At 39.0% G+C, this 27,194-nt stretch overlaps 1 protein-coding gene across 1 annotated transcript; it reads right to left on the bottom strand.

Annotated features, from left to right (window-relative positions):
* Window positions 1-448: 448 nt before the first annotated feature.
* On the bottom strand, window positions 449-27,120 carry LOC117344812. Its single transcript, XM_033907637.1, has 3 exons — window positions 26,970-27,120; window positions 7,699-8,136; window positions 449-510 (listed from the first exon to the last, which is right to left on the bottom strand). The coding sequence occupies exons 1-3, from the start codon at window positions 27,019-27,021 to the stop codon at window positions 449-451; spliced, it is 552 nt and encodes a 183-aa protein (XP_033763528.1). The 5' UTR covers window positions 27,022-27,120.
* Window positions 27,121-27,194: the final 74 nt, after the last annotated feature.

Raw genomic sequence — 27,194 nt, 5'->3', positions numbered from 1 at the left:
CAAAGTGGACAAGGCAAAGACAGCTTTTTCTGTCGGACCACTAGGTTTCTTTAAATGTAACCGCATTGAATTTTGTCTAACTAATGTACCAGCAACTTTTCAGAGATTGATACCAGCCTGTATGGGCGAAAGCCATCTTGAGGAATGTTCAATTTTCTTACATGACATTTTCTTATTTTCAGACACCTTTGAGGAGCACCTCAAAAATGTGCTATTCAAACTTACCCAGCTAAACTTGCAGCGTTGAAGACATGGCCAGAGCCTGACAATATCAAGACCCAACGTTTATTTTTTATTTAGTTTAACATTAAGGCATGATATTTAAAATGCAAATCATATCAAACTAATTTATTCCATCTACTTTAAATAGTTTGAATATATTAAATACTTTATACATATATTTCCATACCTATTGTGTGATTCAGGTAGAAACCTGTACGGTACATTCCTATTTGAGGACTTTTGTGGAAGCCTGTGCAGTCATTCCCTTTGTGGAGATTTGGTGAAAGCCTGTACGATACACATTTATTGTGTACATTAAAAGAAACCTGTCCGGTAAATACCTATTGTGGAATTTTGGTGAAAACCTGTAGACAGCTGCTGTTGAACTTTGATAGTAACCTATTCGTTACATATCTATTATGGGACTTTAGTGAATACCTGTGCATTACATACCTCTTATGGTTTTTTATGAAAACCTGTACGGTAAATTGGCAACTTTTTTACTGCCATTATCGAACCATCTCCAACCACAAGTCACCTTCATGTACATGGAATCAACAATGGGAATATTGAATTTCAGCCGAACCAACTTCCAAACCCTTTTGGTATATGGGTTGAGGCCGACGTGTGGTATTTCATTGAACTGTTACCAGGTAAGGTAAGAGGATGACCTTTTGATTAGATAATATATAATCCGGACAATTACTGTGGAGTTGATGCAGATTTAACAAAGAAAACAATTTGTTCTCTTGGCGATTTCTGAACAAACAATAACCGATTCAACCATTCTCTCTTATCGTCTGTCATCTTTACGACACTTTAACAAGAACGTTTGGATGACTTAAAAAGCTGGACCTAATCTATTGGCGTTAACCTCTCCCACTTCTTCAACGTATCTGACACTGGGTGTCGGAAAGGTGTTGTAGTCACTTTCATCAATGCCATTGTAATATTGCCAATCCATTCCTATTGGCGATAGGGATGTGTCTCGAGCTGTAGTCGAAGTGGTTGCTCGAGATGTAATGAAAGGGGTAGGTCGCGATAGTATCGGTGCACTAATAGCTCGAGATCCAGTCCAAGGAGGAGCTAGAGACAGTACAGGTGTACAAGTCCCTTGAGGCTTAGAGACGGTACAGGTGTAGGAGTCTATTGTGGCCTAGAGACAGTACAGTTGTACAAGTCCCTTGAGGCCTAGAGACGGTACAGGTGTAGGAGTCTATTATGGCCTAGAGACAGTACAGTTGTACGAGTCCCTTGAGGCCTAGAGACGGTACAGGTGTACGAGTCCCTTGAGGCCTAGGGGCGGTACAGGTGTACGAGTCCCTTGAGGCCTAGAAATAGTATAGGTGTACGAGTCCCTTGAGGCCTAGAGATGGTACAGGTGTAGGAGTCTATTATGGCCTAGAGACAGTACAGTTGTACGAGTCCCTTGAGGCCTAGAGACGGTACAGGTGTACGAGTCCCTGGAGGCCTAGGGGCGGTACAGGTGTACGAGTCCCTTGAGGCCTAGATATGGTACAGGTGTACGAGTCCCTTGAGGCCTAGAAATAGTATAGGTGTACGAGTCCCTTGAGGCCTAGAGATAGTACAGGTGTACGAGTCCCTCGAGACCTAGAGACGGTACAGGTGTACGAGTCCCTCAAGACCTAGAGACGGTACAGGTGTACGGGTCCTTGAGGCCTAGAGACGGTACAGGTGTACGAGTCCCTCGAGGCCTAGAGACGGTACAGCTGTACGAGTCCCTTGAGGCCTAGGGATGGTACAGGTGTACGGGTCCCTTGAGGCCTAGAGACGGTACAGGTGTACGAGTCCCTTGAGGCCTAGAGATGGTACAGGTGTACGGGTCCGTCGAGGCCTAGAGATGGTACAGGTGTACGAGTCCCTTGAGGCCTAGGGATGGTACAGGTGTACGAGTCCCTCGAGGCCTAGAGACGGTACAGGTGTACGAGTCCCTTGATGCCTAGAGATGGTACAGGTGTACGAGTCCCTTGAGGCCTAGAGATGGTACAGGTGTACGTGTCCCTTGAGACCTAGAGATGGTACAGGTGTACGAGTCCCTTGAGACCTAGAGATGGTACAGGTGTACGAGTCCCTTGAGGCCTAGAGATGGTACAGGTGTACGTGTCCCTTGAGACCTAGAGATGGTACAGGTGTACGAGTCCCTTGAGACCTAGAGATGGTACAGGTGTACGAGTCCCTTGAGGCCTAGATATGGTACAGGTGTACGAGTCCCTTGAGGCCTAGAGACGGTACACGTGTACGAATCCCTCGAGGCCTAGAGACGGTTCAGGTGTACGGGTCCCTTGAGGCCTAGAGACGGTACATGTGAACGAGTCCCTTGAGGCCTAGAGATAGTACAGGTGTATGGGTCCCTTGATGCCTAGAGATGGTACAGGTGTACGAGTCCCTTGAGGCCTAGAGATGGTAGAGGTGTACGTGTCCCTTGAGACCTAGAGATGGTACAGGTGTACGTGTCCCTTGAGACCTAGAGATGGTACAGATGTACGAGTCCCTTGAGGCCTAGAGACGGAACACGTGTACGAATCCCTCGAGGTCTAGAGACGGTACAGGTGAACGAGTCCCTCGAGGCCTTGACATGGTACAGGTGTACGGGTCCCTTGAGGCCTAGAGACGGTACATGTGTACGAATCCCTCGAGGCCTAAAGACGGTTCAGGTGTACGGGTCCCTTGAGGCCTAGAGACGGTACATGTGAACGAGTCCATTGAGGCCTAGAGATGGTACAGGTGTACGAGTCCCTTGAGGCCTAGAGATGGTACAGGTGTACGTGTCCCTTGAGACCTAGAGATGGTACAGGTGTACGAGTCCCTTGAGACCTAGAGATGGTACAGGTGTACGAGTCCCTTGAGGCCTAGAGATGGTACAGGTGTACGTGTCCCTTGAGACCTAGAGATGGTACAGGTGTACGAGTCCCTTGAGACCTAGAGATGGTACAGGTGTACGAGTCCCTTGAGGCCTAGATATGGTACAGGTGTACGAGTCCCTTGAGGCCTAGAGACGGTACACGTGTACGAATCCCTCGAGGCCTAGAGACGGTTCAGGTGTACGGGTCCCTTGAGGCCTAGAGACGGTACATGTGAACGAGTCCCTTGAGGCCTAGAGATAGTACAGGTGTATGGGTCCCTTGATGCCTAGAGATGGTACAGGTGTACGAGTCCCTTGAGGCCTAGAGATGGTAGAGGTGTACGTGTCCCTTGAGACCTAGAGATGGTACAGGTGTACGTGTCCCTTGAGACCTAGAGATGGTACAGATGTACGAGTCCCTTGAGGCCTAGAGACGGAACACGTGTACGAATCCCTCGAGGTCTAGAGACGGTACAGGTGAACGAGTCCCTCGAGGCCTTGACATGGTACAGGTGTACGGGTCCCTTGAGGCCTAGAGACGGTACATGTGTACGAATCCCTCGAGGCCTAAAGACGGTTCAGGTGTACGGGTCCCTTGAGGCCTAGAGACGGTACATGTGAACGAGTCCATTGAGGCCTAGAGACGGTACATGTGAACGAGTCCCTTGAGGCCTAGAGACGGTACATGTGTACGAGTCCCTTGAGGCCTAGAGACGGTACATGTGTACGAGTCCCTTGAAGCCTAGAGACGGTTCAGGTGTACGGGTCCCTTGAGGCCTAGAGATGGTACAGGTGTACGGGTCCCTTAAGGCCTAGAGACGGTATCGCCCCTTGTATGTGTTGTAAGAGAGAAGAGTTAATGATTTGAATACTATCGGAATACGATTTATTACTTATCCAACTCTGGGGACATAAATGCCCCTGTGAGCTGTTGGGAAAGGCATTCACGCCCTATGGATGGGCGTGTTTCAGAGAAATTTAAGGCTAGCGTCGCCCCCTAAATTCACTAGATTCGAACCTCGAATGACTGGTTTACCTTTATATCATAAACCGCCTTTGTCATTTCAGTCGATGAATTGTTTCAATCTAGTAATGAGCAGTTTTCGGTACACTTTGTAAAACGAGTTGACGTTAGTAGGCCGGTGGTTTTTCTCCGGGTACTCCGGCTTTCCTCCACCTCCAAAACCTGGCACGTCCTTAAATGACCCTGGCTGTTAATTAGGACGTTAAACAAAAACACACCAAACCAAACACTTTGTAAAATGAGTTGACGTGTTAGGTCCTCCTTCCGGAAATCGACATTTTTGATTCATAACCTGGGATTGGGCACCATCTTGTTGATATTGTTGATATCTAGATATATACTTGCGTAAATTGTGATCGTACAGCGCCACCTTTTCGTCCATCGGAAGATCCTCACTTTGTAAATAACTTGTCATTTCCCCCCTTTTATATCACGAAAGAGTCTATAGGAGGCTTGGATCTCATGTTCGTACCCTGGCTTCTCATGTTCAATAGTTGTTTTTGATAGACTCGACAAGACTTGTTACAAAGAGTAGTAAGATGAGAGCGATGGCGGGAAAAACTCCTCCTTGTTAAAACCAATCGACAACAATGTTTAGTACACTCACATAAACAGTATGCAAAGCTTTTACCGGCTTTTTTGGAAATAGCTTTACGTATGGAAGGTTTAGCTCTACTGAAGATTGGCGTACTTGTAGGTGTCCATCAGTAACGCCTGGAAACATCTGCTGTGACAAACACCTTTGGATTTCATAAACACGATATAATTAGTGTTTAAATTGATGTCATGATACTTTTTTTATTCTGAAAAAAAGAATTTTGAACGAGAGAAATAATGCTGATGTTGCAATGATGACTCTTCATGGTAAACAATGACACGTCTATTACGATCAAATTGTCAAAAGACATCTATTTCCAATAACGTCTTGAAAACAAACCAGGCAAGCCGTGTACATAATCAACCGGCATACCAAAACTCAATTACCTCGTGAAAACCAACCCGGCATGCCATGGTCAGCCTCTAATAACATGCCAAATCTCAATAACGGCGTGAAAAAAAATCGCGTAGCATTCCGATGTACTAATTTTACTTAACGTATAATAACCCGTTAATTACGCAGAAAATTTGCGTAAGAGGAGATAACTCTGAATAAATGACGTCACACACATCATACACAACATGATGAGTAGGCGAAGAAAGGGGCCCGTAAGTTTGGAGGGGGTTGCTAATGCCGCCGTAATGGATTTCACTGCATAGTAACGGAATTCAAGATGGCGTATTAGCAAGATGTAGATAACTTTATCCAGCTTTCGAGTGTCACCAAATTTCAAGAAGATTATATAAGTAACAGGCAATTACAAATCAATCTCGTTTCTGTGTTTCTTTGTAAAAGATTAACAAAGCAATCTTCATAAAAATTGAAAAAAAACACCCCGGGATCAGGCAGTCTGATGGCTGTGTACCAGAACGTACACTGCTAATTCGTCAATAAAACTCGGTATATTGTCAGTTCTTCTTTGCAGGTAAGTAATATAGATTTTAATCATTTCACTTCTGTTTGTTATAAATGCAGAGTTGTTGATAGAAATCACATCGGTAATTCAACGATATCGATGTTTGTTTTCTAAACAGCCAAGTTCGTTTGCAGTGCGACTGAACTGTATCTCACTGATATCCGTTTTTAATTAAGTAAATACATTCTATCAGGACCTATACTAGGTATAAGTTTATCTTTTCAATAATTATCCTCCAATCTCAAAATACAAATGCCCGTGATTAAGTGTATATGTAGTTGTACTAAACATGTGTATACGAAGTGCATGATGCAAACCGCAGGGTCAAATTTCTAAACCAAATTTTGACAAAAAGGTACACAAAAGAAGCGAATCAAAGTAAGGCGAGGGTGTGTGTAATTGTACTGTTTAGGTGCTATATATTAGGAATAAATCTGTAAATATAATTGTAGCTATGATACATTCCATATAAGGGAAAATTGTAACGAAATGTCACCCCTCTGACTGGGCGAGCACATTCGAGAATTCGTGTAGCATACATTGACTTTATCAGGTAAGATTAACATGAAATGCATTATTGTTGTTGATTTTTAAACAATCTTAAAGTTGCTTTGTTACTGAGCTCGGCAAACAAAGCGGTTTCCAAGCTAGGTTGCGGGAAAGTTTATTTCGTAACGTAATAGACACCAATTTCTAAAGCAATCTAATATATTATTTTTGATAAAGATGGTCAAACATAATGAAAAGCCTATCAAAGACCACTCGACTGTTTTTTGCTGGTTAGCTGTCCTACGCTAGCGCAATCATCAAATAAGGCAGCGACCAAGTTTGATTTTTTCGAAACAGTTGAGGAGCTAAAAGGCGAGTATTTTGATTGGTCAGTTTTTTTTCCCGAAAACGGCTGTAGACTAATTAGTTTGCTTTGCGAGAATTTCGATTTTGCCATTAGATATTCCAGTTGTGAACGGTATCGACAATTTACCATCACAAGTTCAATATCATATAAGCATTAAACAATAAGTCATGATCCTCACTACAATAGTAATACAGTGCAAGTTCATTTTGGTATTAAACAAACTCCCAATCCCTACCCTTCCTACATTAGTTACATAGGACAATGCCATATTAATATTAAATAATAAACCCTCCCCCTTTCTACATTAGTTACATAGGACGATTTCATATTAATATTAAATAATATCCCTTACCCTTCCTACATTAGTTACATAGGACAATGTCATATTAATATCAAATGATAAGCCCTTACCCTTCTTACATTAGTTATACAGACCAATGTCATACTAATATTAAATAATAAGCCCTTACCCTTCCTACATTAGTTATACAGACCACTATCAGTAGTATTAAACAATGAGCCCATAATGTTCTATCTCTATCCCTCTTATCTCTCTCTCTACATTAGTTATATTGATCTATGTCATATTACAATTAAACAATAGGTCCTAACGCTCCTTACACTAGATACACAAAACAATGTCATATTTGACATAAGTACTAAAAAAAAGAAAATCTGTCAGTCTTCCACTTAGAGAGGATACAGCATCGTAGTGTATTATCATTAGTTACACTAATAAAGAGGATATCTAACAGTGTCTTTAGCAACCAAATATATCTGACGTATTGGTGAAAGATATCAAAATATTAGCCACACGAGTGAAATTCATTTGATATAATTGAAGATACTGTTAGATATTCTATTTATTACATTTTATAGCAAAATAGACTGAAGCAGCTCAATATCTCCAAGAATTCATTGCGGTCCCCTGTCAACAACTCCCAAATGTACGCCAAATCGTGACGTTACATATTCATTATGTATCATTATGACGTCATACATGTATAACATGACGGAGAGCTTTATGCCAATCTTAAGTTTCCCCATTGTCGTTTATAAGCAGTTGTCAAATCATAAAAAGTGATGATCTCAAAAAAGTGATATTTTTTGAAAAATATCACTTTTATAGAAAAAATAATTTTCAAAATTTCAGTGGTAAAATGTAATATATATATATATATCTCAATATATCTTGTCAAAATCATAGCATTGTACTTGCCAAAATATCCAGAGTTGATCAAAACGCCTGTAAATGTCGTGTAAATCTCGTCCTTTGTTCCGAACAAGATATTCTCGTATTGGTCGTGGGCCTTAACGTAGACAGTGTCGCCTCGGCTTAGTTCTAGGATCACAGAATTACCCGCGTCTGCATATCCATTAGTACTAGAGGAATGAGCGAAAGCAGATGCAACCAGATTCCCATTTAACATAATCTCCAACCATAGTTTTGTATTCGCTTTGGTTAGAGAGTAGAAGTGAAAAGCGTACAGACCCTCGGTATCAGCTGTAAAAACGCCATTGGCACCAATGACTGAGTTGAAATTTGTGATAAGTTTATTATAACTGAGGATTTCTCCTTGAGTAAGATTAAGATGGGCTGTTTGGCCTTGTGTAAAGGCTACTGCTGGAATGTAGCTCGTCCGTACCTCCTCTCCATCTAGATAACGATAAAACACTCTGTCAATTAAATACTGAATAAAACATCAGCAATAAGCGGAATAATCGCCCATGGCAAAACACAATATACAAGAATTATATTACTTCTTATTAGTGGGGTGACACCTGATGGATGTCACAGAAAGAATGAAGCGTAGTGAGGGGCGATCACTCTGTTCAGCAGTTTCCATCAAAACTGCTCAACCAATGAGATACATATGTGTTGTTGGGCCGCGGAGGCCGAATGGTTAAGGTGTCTCAACACTTTTTCACTAGCCCTCCACCTCAGAGTTGGGAGTTCGAAAACCGACGTGGGGCAGTTACCTGGTACTGACTGTAGGCCGGTAGTTTTTCTCCAGGTACTCCGGCTTTCTCCCACCACCAAAACCAGACACGTCTTTAAATAACCCTGGCTTTTAATAGGAAGTTCAACAAAAGATGTAAAACTGTATTGTTGCCAAGGAAATGAAACTCACAGAGTTGAATTTGCTGCCCCGTGATACCCCTATTTTGAAACCGGACAATATCTAAATTTGGACCAATCAAAGGCAGGAAAAGGATGGAATATGTTGATATGGAATTTATAATAAAGCAACTTATCAATACATGTATTTGATTTTTTTTATGAAATTTTGAAGTAAACTATTTTGTAAAATTGTGATAGCAAAAACATAGCAACTCTTTGATATTTTCAAATGATTTTCCATCTGATACCTTTTGCAATAAGTAGAAATTGATATAATCTCAAAAGATAAAAAAAAATACATGACATCTTTCTGCACCCAAAGTTACTGAATTTAACATGATGTGACATAATAACAGACAATATTTTAGCATAAATGTGTTAGAACAGCTTTTTTCATTTTCTTCGGTGCATGAAAGTGAAAGGTTGATATTTGAGGCAAATATATTTGAAAATTTGCTTCATTTATTTGTTAATTCAAAAGAACCATCTCAATATAAAGGACAGGTCAATTTGTTTTCTGCCGAGCCAATTAGGCAAAAGATGGGTAGAGCGTGTTACCGGAAACTTAGTAAGTTGTCACACGACGCGAAAGGTAGGCGGAGCTTCTTCACAAGCAAACGGTCATTTGTCGAAAAGTAGGCGGAGCTTCTTCCCAAACAAGCTCTCATTTGTCGAAAGGTAGGCGGAGCTTCTTCCCAAACAAGCTGTCATTTGTTAAAAGGTAGGCGGAGTTCTTCCCAAACAAGCTCGCATTTGTCGAAAGGTAGGCGGAGCTTCTTCCCAAACAAGCTCTCATTTGTCGAAATGTAGGCGGAGCTTCTTTCCAAACAAGCTGTCATTTGTCGAAAGGTAGGCGGAGCTTCTTCCCAAACAAGCTGTTATTCATTTGTTGAAAGGTAGGCGGCGCTTCTTCCCAAAGAAGCTTTCATTTGTCGAAAGGTAGGCGGAGCTTCTTCCCAAAGAAGCTGGCATTTGTTGAAAGGTAGGCGGAGCTTCTTCCCAAAGAAGCTGGCATTTGTTGAAAGGTAGGCTGATTTTCTTCCCAAAACAAGCTGTCGTTTGTCGAAAGAATCGAGAGGTTGACAGTTTTATATCTGAGCCTTACACGTGATCAAGTATTAAGACACAAAACAAGAATATAATTGTCACAGGTACATATTGATTAATTAAGTATACATATCTATCAATTAGGTTGTGTACTGTTTCGTCGGTGTGTTCTTACGTTTGTAACTTTTGTATTTATAGTTCTGTCCATGTCTTACACGTGTCGTGTTAGTACGTCCATATGTTTGGTTGTTCGTGTCCTTATTTGGTGTTGTTTTCGACTTACATGTAAATGAGCGTGTGAGTTTATAAGAAAGCATGAAAATGTGAGTGTGAGGTTCATAAAAACTAGGGTTAAACCGCGCCCGGACGCAGTTCGCCAGAAACAGTAGGAGGCAACATATCTACTGGAATTGTCCTACAACATCCTACAATAGGCATGCACCGCCACATAAGAATACTGCATTTTACCTGACTTAATTGAGTCATGGAAGGTAGGTGACTTGACATTTATCTAATAATAATTATAATGACTATATTGAAATTATTAACTTTAAATTAAATATCTGACGTAAGTCATACATACTGTACTTGTAACCACGGCTATGTATAATAACTAGGATATCTGTATTCTATTTCTAGGGTTGAAACTCCATAAAATATTCCTTTGTGGAACTGCTCGGTCGAAAAACGAAATTCAAAAGAACCAGCAGGTGTCACTCCTTTTCCGTGTTTCTTCTGTGACATTTGGTGCCCATGTAGGGACCGGAGTTGAGTTTTCCCCATTATACCTCAAACAAATTGCAAAAGAAACAAACACAACTGCTATAAGTAAATCTCGTATGTATATACCACATGCTAAAATTCGAAAGAAATCGAAAAATGGGAAAATTACTTATTTTCGATATTTTATGTGAAATATTGCCTACTATCGATATGGCATGTATGGGCCGCCGTAGATGTGAAGAGTGCTACGAAGGGAGGTAACTATCTTGTCACCAGCAGACGACTCATGTTCCCTTCGCTGTCATTATTGGTAAGTATGCGATATTCATCCAATAATCAGTTCAAATGTTCTTGGTTTCTATTGAATTCTATTTTTTTTAGTGCAGTCAATCAGAGAGTATGTCATGATGGATATATTATTGATTTAACATATTTTTCCTATGTTAACTGGACATGACGCTATCATTGGTATTTCTTTATTGTTACCGATATTATCCCCAAAACTTGTACAAAATGCCCAATGAAGAGAATAAATATATTAACAAGCACGAATCAATGAATTAATACCATAAAACAACGCAAACGGGGGGAAATATTGAAGAATATATGTACCGGTTTGTTTGGAGTAAAAAAGTATGGAAGTTCGTATAGATCAAATTGGAGCATGTTTTGTAATTTGCGTACACTATTTGCATTCCCCCCCCCCCCCCCCCCCCCCAAAGAAAACCCAAAAAAAGGGTTCATTTCTTTTCCTTTTTCTTTTTTTTAAATTTGGGGACCAGGTAGGGAGGGAGGAAATTTTTGCCCCCTTTTTTTCAAACAATTAAAACCCCAAAAAATGCCCTTTGTTTTTTTAAACCCAGAAAAGAAGCCCAAAAAGGGGGAAATTTAAAAGGGTTTTTAAATTTTTTGGGGGTTTGGGGGGCCGTTAAAAAATTGGGCGGAGGAGAAGGGCCCAAACCCCTAAAAAGGGAAAAGGAAAAAAAAAAAGAAAAAGAAGGGGCAAACAAAAAAACCAAAAAGAAAGAAAAAAAAAAACAAAAAAAAAAACAAAAAAAAAAAATTTAAAAAACCCGGGGAAAAAAAAAAAACCCCCCCCCCCCCAACCCCCCCCCCCCCCCCCCCCCCCCCCCCCCCGCCCCCCCCCCGTTTTTTTCGTTAAATACTTGTTTTCAAGCAATTAACTGATAAGTTGTTTTAAATATCTTATTTGTTACTGACATTTTATTCATATATTGTTATTTTTATTTTATTTTTATATTTTGTTTCTTTTTCTTCGTATAAAAACTGCTCAGAAATAGTGAACAATTCATATGATTACCACAGTAAATTTGTTTAAAATGTCAAAATTATCAACACGTGTCAACGGGTTTAGCTGTATATGATTCCTACGAATTTCTTTTGATACATTTCAGATCGTGATGGAAGCATGTGTGTTCTGCATGCAAACCATATCTGATGATGGCCCAGCAACATGCAAGTGAAGAAAAAAAAGGAAGTGAGACAATAAATGAGGTGAGTGAACTCAAAGGGGACTCAATAAGAACTATACCTGGACAGCTGATTCACAAAGATTGTCGCAGGGATTATGTGAATCCCAATTCATCTGACTACAGAAATGAAGCTGGTAATACACCTACTGGACAAAGAGCCTTGCGATCGACAACACCGGACTTTAATTTCAAGGAAAATTGTCTGTATTGTGGTCAACTGGCCAAAATCAACGAAAGAAAAAGAATCCCGATGCGTATCCAGTGAAGACCATTGAATATAACAAAACACTAAAAGAGACATGTGCCTTACAGAATGACGAGTGGGCTGCAGAAGTACTAGGGCGGCTCAATATGGCCTCATCTGATCTCCATGCGGCGGATGCTGTTTACCATCATCAGTGTAGCATAAACTTTTCGACAAAACGACAGCTTCCAAAGTCTCGGATGACAGATGACACAAGTATAACCAGCACCCCTGGACGTCCAAAGAAATCTAAATCAGAGAAAGCCTTTCTCCAGTTGGTTCAAAGTATCGCAGAAATGATACAGAGCAAGTGACGGTGAATGATTTGGTGAGATCTATGGAAAAACTATGCGGAGAAGAGGCGTTCAGTACGGTGTACATGAAAAGGAGATTGTTAAGTTACTTTCGTTCGTCTATCATAATCACAAATATCAATGGACAACCTAACGTAATAACATTTAAAGAAAATGCATCACAAATACTACACGAATTTTATCAACGACGAAAGACGGAAGATCCCGATGAACAGAAGAAAGCTATTATTCATACTGCTGCAAAGCTGATAAAAAGTGACATAAAATCCATTCAACTACATTCAAAGTCGGAATACCCTTCAGCAGATTTTATTTCATCACTTGTATGAAATACAGATTTCGTCCCAGAAGCCCTTCAGATATTCCTTACTGATATTTTTGGACAGAGTGATTCAGCCCTCAAAGTAGCATCGATCGGACACGCTATTATCCAGGCATGTCGACCAAGAACACTTATTGCTCCCCTTCAAATTGGCCTTGGAGTGCAGATGCACCATCAATTTTCTTCCAAACTGCTACTTGATACACTGAGCTCCTTGGGATTTTCATCTTCATACACAGAGGTGCAGAAATTTAAAATGAATGCCTGTGCGGCTAATGGAAATAGTGTAACTACTCAGAAAGAAGACAGCAGAATAGGCTCCTTCATTCAATATGTTGCAGACAATGTCGACCATAATGTGCGGACGTTAGATGGACACGGAACATTTCATGGCATGGGCATTATTGAAACAGTTACTCCTGGATCATCTAAAAGGAAACCTGTTCCTCGCGCATCTCCCACTCTTCAAGAGATTACAGACCTAGCTAGGATCAACATCTATCCGTACAAAGAACAGCATCATAACGCGTTATGCACACTGAAGTACGAAATCCTTGATGATTTTTCTTGGAAAGACGATGTATGGAAAATTGACCTCCTCTCCAGAAGTTCTTGGCCGCATGAAAACAAATACCATAGCTGGTCTGCTACGATGCACAAAGTACTTGAAGGCAATTTTCCTGGGAAATCGTCTATCACCTTCCTGCCTCTCATAGACATGAATCCTAGTGACATGACATGTATCAACTCAACCCTCCATTTTGTCTGTAAAGAAGCGATTAGAAATAATGTCAGCCCAATGCTAACCTTCGATCAGCCGTTGTATTGGAAGGCAAAGACCATAATACAGAACGAACCAGCTGGCAGTCGTCTCAAGTCAATCATATTGCGATTAGGTGGTTTTTATGCAGAGATGAGTTTCATTGGAGCCATTGGTCACCTGATGGCCGGATCTGGTTTATCAGAACTCTTAGAAACAGTATATGCCCCAACAGCAGTAGCACACATGCTTACCAGAAAAGCAATTGCCAGAGCCGTACGAGGATATTTTCTCATAGACAATGCACTTATAGCTAACATCTTGTCAAAGATATACGGTATACACATTCCCGGAAATCTAGAAACAGCCCTGGACGAAGGAATAGAAATGAGACAACAAAGCTCGGAAAAGGATTTATCAGAGGCAATGGCTCTTTTCGATTCTCTTTTGAAAAGTGAAGTATCCATTGAGCAGGTCTGTGCCAGTCCTACTATCGATGTAATCAGTTCAAAATTAGACGAGTTCAGGACATCACGTAAAGGTTTCAGAACGTCAAGTCTATGGTTCCAATTTATGGACATGGTTGAAATTCTTAGAAATTTCATCCGGGCTGAACGGACAGGAAACTGGAAACTGCACGAACGATCACTGAAAGAGATGTTGCCATATCTTGCGGCTGCTGGCCACAACTTGTACGTTGAGTCAATCAGAATATATCTACAAGATATGAACGCTCTCCCAGAAACTCATCCGGAAGTCTACTCTTTCTTACAATGTGGATACCACGTCATTAGAAGATCGGATAAGTTTTGGTGCGGCCTGTCGTCAGATTTAGCGATAGAATAGATCCTTATGAGAAGCATCAAAACATCTGGTGGTTTAACAAGAGGCAGAGGCATGACAGACAGTCAGAGGGCGGAATGGATATTGGCGATGCCTGATTGCGCAGAAGTTAACCTCGCTATTAAGGAGTTAACATCGCTGAATTTTCGAACCAGTGATCAGCACAAGGAAAAGGGGGTGTCTAGGAAAAAGCGTGACTGCACAGACATTAAAACACTAGCCAATTTCATAGCTGTCCGTGACCCATTCATCGAGGAAGCCAGCCTTAGAAATATTGAAACTGGTGTAACAGCTGACTCTAAGGCAAATGTTGATATCGCCAAAGAAGTTGGAATTGGAATTCTAAACTCAATGAACGATGTAGGGGTGTTTGACTTCACATTTAAAAGAAAGAATCAAGCCACCAGAATGAACGAAAAGGCCTCTTTTAAACTGAGAGACGAAGGTATACAAATAGATCCTCAACTGTTGTTTCAAAGGTTTATGGCTGCTGCGGACAATATCGAAGATAAAAGATCCGAAATATTTACCTTTGAACTGTGTAGCTTCCCAAGTTCTATATTTGAGTCCTCGGGTATGATGAGAATGGCACAAAAGTCGGCTCTATTAGATGCCATATGGAACTCAGGGGACTGTGTGGCACAAGATATTGCGGGTGATGGGTTCCAATACGTCATCGACGGAGGATCAACGTTTGGACAAATCTGTCAGAGATACATTGATTGCATCAAGTATGCCTATTCCAATTGTATCGTGGTATTTGACGGTTATGCTTCTGGTCCCGACACAAAAGATGCAGTTCATCTAAGACGAACAAGAGGAATCAAAGGTACTCAAGTGAGCTTCACTGAAAACACCATTTAGGACAAAGAAAGACACGTTCCTTGCAAACCATGCAAATAAGGAAAATTTCATCAAACTTTTGAGTAAAAAGATGTCCGAAAATGGATTTGAAACAAAAAAGGCAACTTCTGATGCTGATGTCCTTATTGCAAGTACTGCTGTATCTTCAGCGTTGTCAAAGCCGACCGTGTTGCTAGGAGAAGACACCGACTTACTTGTTCTGCTTCTCTTTCATTTAGATTTGACATTATCTCAGCCGCTGTACTTCAGATCAGATCATGTTTCTAGAGGGAAAACCAAGGTGTGGCACGTAAGAAAGACCAAAACTGTTCTTGGACCAGATATTTGTGAGGTTCTGTCAGTTATTCACGGAATAAGCGGCTGTGATACCACTTCTAGGATGTTTGGAATCAGTAAAGCTGCAACGCTGAAGAAGATTCGAGATGGTGAATTCTTGAAGTCACACTCACGTGCCTTTCTTACGAAAAACACGAAAGCACAGGTGATTATCGCACTGGCGAACATTTGATTACTGCGTTATATGGCGGAGTTATTCATGAAGGTCTAGACCTACTAAGATATCGGAAGTTTGCGCATCGTGTTTTAACAAACAAAACGTGTGTTCAGATACATACGATACCGCCAACGTCGGCTTCTGCAAGTTTCCATAGCATGAGGACATATTTACAGGTGCAAACATGGGTTAATGATGTCAGTATGAAACCTTGTGAGCCAAATATTGCTATTTTAGTATACATTTAAATGTTTTAATTGCTTATTTCGCTTTCATTTATGTATATTGAATCAAAAATAGTGAAAACATATTCATGGTTTTGGATTAATTGTAACACATGTACAGAGTCAGTTAAGTATCTATTTCATCATAGTGTCAATGAATTTGTGTATAGAATATAACAAACGTTTATTGTGACCTTTGACCCCTCAAAATTGACCTTTCCCATTTGTTCTTTGGTTTCGAATTTGCATATGTGTTTAACCACTAAATAAAGATTATAATTATAAATAAAAAGTTTCTTTTGCAATTTGTTTGATGTTCACCTCTATTTTGCGTAGAATGGTTAGACTAAGTGGCTAGGAGCTGTAAACTCCCGACGATATGACCATCTGTAGCACTACCATCAACGTCCTACTATCGTTGGCCACAGGAATGGAGTTTATTTTTCAAAGAGTGTTCGCTATAATTCTGAATGTCGTGTTTAATAAATAGGCCTATCGCGCAGCGACTGGATATCTACACGTGTAGCCTAGATGTGTACGGATCAGCTGATGCACATATGTAAGCGTTTCAACGACCTCGACCAGCCGGAAGTGAAGTGGACATTGTTATGACTTTCGTCAGAAAAAAAGGCTTGCATGTGGTTTGTTATCTAAAAATCTGAAATTGTATGAATAATCGTGTTAAATAGTAATTTTGCAAGGTAGGGAACTGTAGGATAGGTATACTGGACATTTTATAGGTCTAGGTGACTGACAGAGACGTCTTGACAAACGTGTGTACATTTCGCTTCGGTTGTCGTATAATGTATCGGAGGGAAGAATCAGACGTGAGAGAGGTGTGAATTATTTTGAGTATGTAGAGGGTAAATGTAGAAACTTTGTGATATGTTTAATGTTGTATGTTATATGTTAAATGTTATATGTTGCATGTTTTAATGTATTACTAACTTACCAATCTAAAATTTTCGATTGCCGGATGTTTTGTGATATGCACATATATATCCAATTATTATTGTGCAGTGTTTGTTTCTTGTACCGTTGTAGTTTAGGTCCAGCATTTCTTACCCTGAAGTTACAAAGTACAGGAGCAGTTTGTTTGGAGACCCCAGTTGAAATGGATCCCCAGGCTAAAGCTGAGCCAGCCAGAGAAGCAGTAATGGAGAACACCCACAGAGGGAGCCAGAAACTCGACCAAAGTTCAAGTGAATAATATTGGAAAAAACAAGCAGTATGGAAACAAAGGCCAGCCACAGCCAAAAGATTAACTCCCGTTATTGGAGGGCAAATAGGGGGAGGCAATCAGGTAAGCCTAAGAAGTAAGCTTACAGTAAGCTTAGACAGACGCTAGTAGGTAGTGCTAATGAGGCTACAGTAGAGGTTTGTGGTGTAAAAACTAGATGTTTAGTGGATACCGGTTCAATGGTAACTACTTGTAGCAAAGGTTGCTTCGAGCAGTTGTAAGGATGCGATTTACTGTCTTTGGTGGATTTTGGTCTGGATTTGTTCTGTGCTGATGGAAGTTCTTTACCCGACTTCGGATATTTTGATTCAGAGATTGTATGTAGGTGTTTGAAACAGGAAGAGCCAGTGCTTGTTCCAGTGCTAGTGGTGCTGGATACAGATTATAATAGGCAGGTACCCATGGTGATAGGTACCAATGTATTTAATCTGTTTGAGGGAAAAGATGTTGTAGGTGGAGATGAGTCTGGGATATGGAGAAAGGAACTTAGAAGTATGACAGGATTGGTCAGTGTAAGAACTACTAACAAAACTCCTTTCAGTATAGGTCCTGGTGAAAGTAAAGTGATTCATGGATTAGTCAGGCATAAGGATAGAACCGACACAGTAGTGGTAGAATCCTGTCCTGAATCATCCAGTGGTATCGTCATGTGTCCAAGGTTGGTAAAGTTAGAGTCTGGAAGTACAGATAGGATACCTGTAAGGATATGTAACATTTCTGCGTATCCAGTGCAGATAAAACCCTAATCGATACTTTGTTCAGTGCATGAGGTCAGGGTAGTTGAGCATTGGGATCCGAGCTCTGAGGTGGAGGATGAGTCAGATACAGAGACGGTTACAGAATTCAATTTGGAGGAGCTAGGGGTTAAGCTTAATTCAGAAAGTTTGGAACCTGAAGAGTTAAAAGCAGCTAAACACATGCTAAGCGGTTGGAAATCTTTATTTTCTACTGGTCAGTTCGACATTAGTTGTTCAAATGTGGTAAAACATCAGATAAAGTTGGTGGATGACAAACCATTCAGACTACCATACAGGCGGATTCCATCTGCTATGTATGACGAGGTGAGAGAGCATCTAAAAGATCTCAAAGCGTCAAAAGTCATTGAAGATTCTAGTTCACCGTATGCTTCTAATGTAGTTCTGGTTAGGAAAAAGAATGGACATCTCAGGTTCTGTATTGATTTCCGTACACTTAACTCCAAGACACTCAATGACCAGTATCCCAGTGGGCACACAACGTCTGGAGAACGTTGCAATTACGTCAGGATGCAACGTTGCATTTAGGTTGTAGTAATGTTGCAAATGAAAGTTTGGGGAACGTTTTCATACAACGTTCCCACAACGTTACTGTGTAACGCTGTGACAACGTTTTATTTACGTTGTATAGACGTTGTCACAACGTCGTATTATTTTATTTTCTACTATTGTTACCTATTATGTACAACAAAAACTCAAGTTTTTTAAAACAGTATTTTAATGTCTTTATTTCCATGTGTCCATGTGCTTGCACTCCTCCCATCACTCACATCTCTGATGTCTCTGAGTACCTCGGTGCATCCAGTTATCACCATTTAATCTGTAAATAGAAAAACAATCAAAACAATAATTATTGATATACCGTAAACTTTTCGGCAATATATCATAACGTGCTCGGTTAACAAATATGCGTGAAACTAAACTTATGCCCGGTGATACCAGAAACGTACATCCGTTGTACGTACGTACGTGAATATAAATCATAACATGCCCGATCTGTTTGTAAATAAACACAAGTCAAAATCAAACGCAGTGTAATGAGCAAAATACGAATCATATTATAGAACTTACCTTGAATTACTGATCTGTATTCGGGAAGAAAGCTGATACATAATCCAGTACAGCAAGTCAACAGTCCGATTGAAATGTGTGTGTGTACGGCCCACGTGTGTTTGCAGAACAAAGAACCGGAAGTTAAGATTACCGTTCAAATATCAATACTCTTTTTTCTTCTCTCTATCTATTTCTTTTCCCGAGAAAAAATAGCAACAGTTTCAACCAAAACATGATATTTTCATGCAGTTAAAACTGAAATTAAAGTCGTTTAAAAAAATGTTTTTGAAACGAATGTCAATGTTTGTATTGCCCCCTGGCGGATATATATTGCAACATAAAGGGAGGTTACACCGATTTGTTATCGTAACCTTGTAAATTCGAGTTTGATCACATTTATTTGTATAAAGGGAGGTCTTACAGCAAAATTGGATCAGGAAAGGATCAATGATCGATATTATATCATTAGGGCACATTATAGGCGACGTAGGTTGCTTTTAAACTAATCTAAACATATTCATTATTGACAAATAAAATTTCGAGCCAATTACATAATTAAATTTATCATGAAATTTGATGTTTTCGTTCGGTATGTCTTTGGCATTTGTGTAAACTTGCAAGCTGTTTGAAATTAACAACAAATACACAAAGTTTGCATTAAAACCTTGTTACAACGTTGTTACAACGTCAAAAGCTAACGTTGTACTAACGTTTGACATGAAACGTTCTCACAACGTTGTAGGAAGGTCCCGGACGTTGTGACCTGAATAGGACGTTTTCCGGACGTTCTCCGAACGTTTTGTGTCCACTGGGATAGTGTTCCAAGAACTGATCAGGTGTTAGATTGTTTGGTAGGGTCCAAGTATTTTTCCAAGTTGGATTTAAGAGCAGGATATTACCAGGTTGAGGTAGATGAGAAGGATATAGAGAAAACAGCGTTTTCAGTAGGTCCGTTAGGTTTTTACCAGTTTAGACGGATGCTGTTCGGTCTCTGCAATGCATTAAGGTCATGGAAGCCTTGCAAGTCGGTAAAAGAGGTCAGGACATTCCTAGGATTTACTGGATACTATAGAAAGTTTGTTAAAGACTATGCTAAGATAGCTAGGCCCTTGAATGATCTATTGATAGGCCACCCTACGGTCAAGGTCAAAGACAAAGAAAAGATTCCTTTTGTTTGGAGTGACGAGTGTCAACAAGCGTTTGATAATTTGATTATGAAACTTACCAGTCCTCCCATATTGGCATATGCAGATTTTTCCAAACCTTTTCGTCCCAACATAGATGCTTCACATGATGGCTTAGGGACAGTTTTGTATCAAAAGCAAGATAGCCATGACCGGGTAGTAGCCTATGCTAGCAGAGGTTTAAGACCCAGTGAGAAACTGTATCCTGCGCATAAGCTGGAATTTTTGTGTCTGAAATGGTCGGTCACAGAAAAATTTAAGGACTATTTGTATGGTCAAAGGTTTGAGGTGTACACAGACAATAATCCTTTGACGTATGTAACATCCACATCACATTTAGACGCCACAGGTCACCGATGAGTTGCAGAGTTAGCTAACTACTCATTCAAGTTGAACTATCGCTCAGGTAAAGTTAACAAGGACGCAGACGGTCTTTCACGCAAGCCTTCGGAAACAGAATGTTTATATCCAGATGTAGTTAAGGCTGTATGTCAAACTGCGTGTGTAAGCAGGAGTTGTCTTCCTTTGTTTGAGAGTTTGGTTATTGCTAATTCTATGCAGAGTCCTAGTGTTGAGATCAATGACAGTAGTTTCCGTCAAGTTGACTGGATAGAAAAGCAACCAGCAGATGCTGATGTACGGCATGTGGTGATGCTATTGAGTTCAGGGATAGAGTTGACAGGTAAACGGCTAGAGAAAGAGTCTACAGCAGTCAGAAAGTTGTTGAGGGAAAGGAAAAGATTAGTGATAAAGGATGGTGTGTTATATCATGTCTGTGATATTGATAGTGTCAAAGTAGAACAAATTGTTTTGCCAAAGCAGATAAAATCCCATGTTTTAGAGTCATATCATGATAACCAAGGTCATCAGGGCCGTGATAGAACTTTATCTCTTATCAAAATGAGATTTTTCTGGTCGGGGATGGATAGTGACGTAGCGTTAAAGGTCAGGTCATGTGATCGTTGTATACAACGCAAAACTCCTATTGCTAAGAGAGCAGAGCTAGTAGATATAATAACTTCTGAGCCCATGGAACTAGTCTGTATGGATTTCTTGTCAGTAGAGTCCTGTAAGGGTGGTGTCGAGGATATTCTTATCATCACTGATCATTTCACGAGGTACGCGCAGGCAATTCCTACTCGTAATCAGCGTGCTACTACGGTGGCTAAAGCCCTATTTGATCACTATGTAGTACATTATGGGTTTCCTGCTAGGCTACACAGTGATCAGGGTCGAAATTTTGAGTCAAATGTCATTAAGGAACTATGCAAAGTAACGGGAATCAAAAAGACCCGTACCACTCCATTTGACCCAGAGGGGTAATGGAATGACAGAACGTTTTAATCAGACTTTGCTCAAAATGTTTGGTACTTTAGAGGAGGAGCAGAAACGAGATTGGAAGTCTTATGTACCGAGTTTGGTGCGTGCGTACAACACGGCTTCACATGATAGTACAGGTTTCTCGCCTCCTTATCTCATGTTTGGGAGACATCCACGTTCAGCAGCTGATGCCTATTTCGGTCTTGGTGAAGGTCATTTAAATCAGTTTCAACCAAAAACTGAGTATGTAGAAAAACTGAAGTCACGACTACAGATTGCCTACAAAATAGCGTCCAAACATGCTAGAAAATCTGCTCAAAGGTATAAACATCACTATGATATAAAAGTCAGAGATTCTGTTCTCCAGCCAGGTGATGGAGTCCTCGTCAGAAATGTTAATCTGAAAGGTAGAAACAAACTAGCAGACAAGTGGGAAAGACACCCATACAAAGTTTTGTCTAAACCCGATTTGAACACTCCTGTTTACAGAGTGAAATTAGAACATGGCAACGGTAGAGTAAGAACTCTGCATATAAATATGCTTTTGCCATACTCGGGAACAACTACTGATAGTGTGGGATCAGAGATTGAGGCCAAGGTCACAGGTCCCAAGGTCAAATCCAGGGTCATAGGTCCTATTTCGGTATTTCATTGAATTAGATCCAAACTCTAGCTCTGATGATAGTGATGCAGAGAGTAATTATTGTACTAGGTCCAAAACTAGAGCTGGTAGACTAGATCCTAGAGTTAAGGATTTTGTTCCTAGAAACACTTGGGAGTTAAAAGATATTTCTCCTGTTAGTTTGTCAGATGTGACGATTTCTGTTCCGGATAGCTCGGAAGGGATGAGCTATGTTCCAGGTAAGTCTGATCAAGTTAGTGGTAGTGGTAGTAATGTAGGTAAAGGGGTGGTTGCCTCCCCTTGTTTTCCAGACACTGCCCCTGTGGTAGAAGCTCCACCACTGAGGAGATCAACACGAACGAGACATCTGCCCGACCGTTACGATAACTATGTTATAGAACAGATTGTTGAAAATGATTGGTTGTTGGTTTAAATGTTTTGATGTTCGGTTGAATAATGTATTTATGATTATGTTTCAGGTGTTTGACTGTATTTCAGACATTTGATAAGTTTTGTTTATGATTTTTAGGAAGATATCTATGGAAAATATTGATGTTTATTGAGTTGGTCTCTTAATTAATATTTATTTTTCATGTCATTAATTAAAATGTTTAAATTCATAGATTACCTGTATCGGAATTAAATGTCGGGGACGACATTTGCTGAACAGGGTGAGTGTGTCACAGGTACATATTGATTAATTAAGTATACATATATATCAATTATGTTGTGTACTGTTTACGTCCATGTGTTTGGTTGTTCGTGTCCTTATTTGGTGTTGTTTTCGACTTATATGTAAATGAGCGTGTGAGTTTGTAAGAAAGCATGAAATGTGAGTGTGAGGTTCATAAAAACTAGGGTTAAACCGCGCCCGGACGCAGTTCGCCAGAAACAGTAGGGGGGCAACATTTCCACTGGAATTGTCCTACAACGTCCTACAATAGGCATGCACCGCCACATAAGAATACTGCATTTTACCTGACTTAATTGACTAATGGAAGGTATGTCACTTGACATTTATTTAATAATAATTATAATGACTATATTGAAATTATTATCTTTAAATTAAATACCTGACGTACGTCATACATACTGTACTTGTATTCACGGCTATATATAATAACTAGGATATTTGTATTCTATTTGTAGGGTTGAAACTCCATAAAATATTCCTTTATGGAACTGCTCCGGTCGAATAAACGAAATTTAAAAGAACCAGCAGGTGTCAGTCCTTTTCTGTGTTTCTCCTGTGACATAATCAACGACAACTTTTTTTTGCCATGACAAATCTCAGGTTATGTAGTAATCATTGTGAAATGTATCAAGTGAAATGTAGGAACCATGAATTGTATATCTGATTATACTCAGGTTTTGTTTTGGGGCATTATCATCTGAATTACAGACCGCAGTTATGAAACTTTTTTTCTTTTTAGATATATGTTTGAGTTGAAAATATATTTCTGGTTTACATCGGTAAAATAAAACGAGTAAAATATGCGATTTAGCCATTTTGTGTGTGTATGTCATTTACTGAAATGACCATGTTGTTATATGATTTACTGAAATGACCATATTATTGTGTGTGTATTAATCATTTACTGAAATGACCATGTTATTGTGTGTGTATTAATCATTTACTGAAATGACAATGTTATTGTGTGTGTATTAATCATTTACTGAAATGACCATGTTCTTATATGATTTACTGAAATGACCATATTATTGTGTGTGTTTAAGTCAACAACTGATATAACATAGTTATTCATAATAAAAAAAATATTTAATTTATCCTTTTTACAACTTTTGCGACACAAGTTATATCAATTCATATCAATCACGATTGTTGGTCAGGAAGTACATGTATTATAAGATATGAACTCCAGGATGGAAGCTAGCAATGGGTCTTACCCGGGGAAATCCATCTGATCTGTCTTTTCACGTTCAACCGGGGAATCGAATCCTAGCCGCCTAGGTGAATGACAATTATATTACCACTATGTCATCCGGCAAGCCTATGCCTATTACTAAAATGGCAAAGTTATTTTATGCATATTAGTCATCTACTGATACAGATAAGTTATCTTATGTGTATGAGTCATTTACTGATGTAGACAAGTTATGTTAATTGTATTAGTCATTTATTGATACAGATAAGTCATTTATTGATACAGATAAGTCATTTATTGATACAGATAAGTCATTTGTCGTGTATTGGCCAATCAAGTTATTTGATGTGTAATAGTCATTTACTGATACAGATAAGTTATTTTATGTGTATTAGTTATTTGCCGATACAGACAAGTTATTTTATGTGTATTAGTTATTTACCGGTACAGACAAGTTATTTATGTGTAATAGTCATTTACCGATACAGACAAGTTATTTTATGTGTATTAGTTATTAATAATATGGCAAAGTTATTTTATGTGTAATAGTCATTTACTGATACAGACAAGTTATTGTATGTGTAATAGTCATTTACCGGTACAGACAAGTTATTTTATGTGTAATAGTCATTTACCGATACAGACAAGTTATTTTATGTGTACCAGTTATTTACTTACACGTTAATTCTTTATATGTATATAACTTTTTCATATTTGTACTAGTCATTTACTGATTTGATTAAGTCATTGTACGTGTTTTAGTAATATACTGATATAGCCAAGTTATACGTGTTTAAGTAATATACTTATATAGCCAAGTTATTGTACGTGTTTTAGTAATATACTGATATAGCCAAGTTATACGTGTTTTAGTAATATACTGATATAGCGAAGTTATTATAAGTGTTTTAGTAATATACTGATATAGCCAAGTTATTATACATGTTTTAGTTATATACTGATATAGCCAAGTGAGTATACGTGTATTAGTAATATACTGATATAGCCAAGTTATTACACGTTTGTTTTAGTAATTTATTGATGTAGCCATATCATTATTCTAGTTACTGAAGAAAATGAACTATTCTTTTTACACATACTATTTACTTACATCGGTGCCATTTTCCTTAATCATTTATTTCAAATACAAAGTTATTACCATTGGTCAAATTGATATTTAACTATCAGTATTGCAGCTATAACTCGTGCTATATAACTATAGATGCTACATTTCGTTATACAGTTATGTGATCGCACAACGTTCCACGATGTGCGATGTGCGCACGCACGATGTGCGATCTGTGCGATACGGATCGTGCAGGAAAATGTTCGCACGATGGGCGATTGGAACGGTACATGTGCGATAGGTATCGTGGTCGATATAAATGGGGAACGAGTCATCTAATTATTCAAACGTGTGGAACGATTGTTAAAGATATACAACGATTAACATTTTACGAGGCAGCTAATTACCATATTTTCGGTGAAATATATGCAATAATTATTAGGAATGAAATGGAATACCGATGTATAGTTAAATACATGTAAGTATTATAGAACTTTTTATAATTTGCTCGGACGTCGTCGAGGACACCACTAGGCCTTGGCGAGTCGAAGAAATCCAAATAGATAATAAATAACTAATAAATGAACAAATCAAACATAGTATTAATAAATGAAATGTGTTTTATCTTGTATTTTTTTTCCTATCGGTAATTCCAGCCTCTTGTCGGTAAATCATTTTTTCTTGTCGGCTCAATATTACCTGTCGCAACCATTATATCAGACCACAAAATATTCCAAAATAGAAAAAATAAACAAATCATACATTGTATTAATAAATAAAAACTATTTTATCTCTCATTTTCTTTCTTGTCGGCTTCTTGTCGGTAATTCTAACTTCTTGTCGGCTCGTGTCGGTCATCTAGTTTCTTGTCGGCTCTTGTCGGTAATTAATGAGACCCGAAATGTGTATTCAGCGAGATTATATACAGGCTATTTATTTAATACATGTAGAACTAAACAACAGATAAAACAACTTGTTATCAATGTAAACATTTCTGTTGTGTTTAAAAATACATAATATATGTAATGCATGTATTAAGTATGATAAATAATCGTAGTGATGTCCGCCAACCATTCTGGTACATGTAGATGTATCACCAGGCCGTCGAAAAAATCACGAATACTTGCGAGACAATATGACGGTACTTAAATGGCAAAAATTAACAGGTCATACATGTTCCATAAATAAAAACAATTGTTATGCAGCACGTATATATAAAAGCGACCATCTTATATCATAATTTTAATTGTTTCGTATATCTTTTCGTATAACTAGTTATTCCGTAATATTTATAACCCTGTCGTTAGCTGTGCGGTTTGTATCGCACATCGCACATTTGTGCGCACGATGTCCGCACGGTGTGCGCACGATGTTTTTTGGAACGTTGTGCGATCACACAACTGTAAGTAACAACAGCGGCTATAAATCATTATATGTGAGTACATAATAAGTTATTTTTATTTGTACAGTACCTTTATAAATCATTATATGTGAGTACATAATTAGTTAGTTTTATTTGTACAGTACCTTTAATTCGTATTTGAGGACAGTGGCTATAACTCGTGATATGTGACTTCAGCGGTTACAATTTGTTATATGAGTATTGCAACTATAATTCATTTTATGCAAGAAAATGGCTAAATTCGTTATATGTGAATACAGCGACTAAAACTCGTGATATATGAGTACAACGATTAAAATTTGATATACATGAGTACAGGGGCAAAAATAGTTATATGTGAGTACAGCAGGTATAATTTGTTATATATGAAGACAACGGATATTCGTTATATATGAGTACAACGACTTATTCGTTATATGTGAGTATAGTTGCTACAATTCGTTATAAGTGAGCACAGTCAAATAATAATCAAATGAAGATTGGACATAATCATTGCTCTTTCTGACTACTTACGTGTCCCTATGTTGGAAACAACAATGGCGAATATTAGTAAAACAATACCCATAACGGTATACAACTCCAGGTAACTTTGGTCCACTATCTCAACAACACTCTCTTTTATAATGATGACATATGTTATATTTCCCGTGTCATGTATTCATCGAACGTCCCTTTCATATCTACACACTGTGTTAATTCGCACATGTTCCAAAGGTATGTTTATCTTGTCTGACCGAG

The sequence above is a fragment of the Pecten maximus genome, chromosome 16 (assembly GCF_902652985.1).
Source record: "Pecten maximus chromosome 16, xPecMax1.1, whole genome shotgun sequence".
Taxonomy (NCBI): domain Eukaryota; kingdom Metazoa; phylum Mollusca; class Bivalvia; order Pectinida; family Pectinidae; genus Pecten; species Pecten maximus.
The sequence above is the reverse complement of the archived record's forward strand: the minus strand, read 5'-3'. Positions and strand labels throughout refer to the sequence as shown.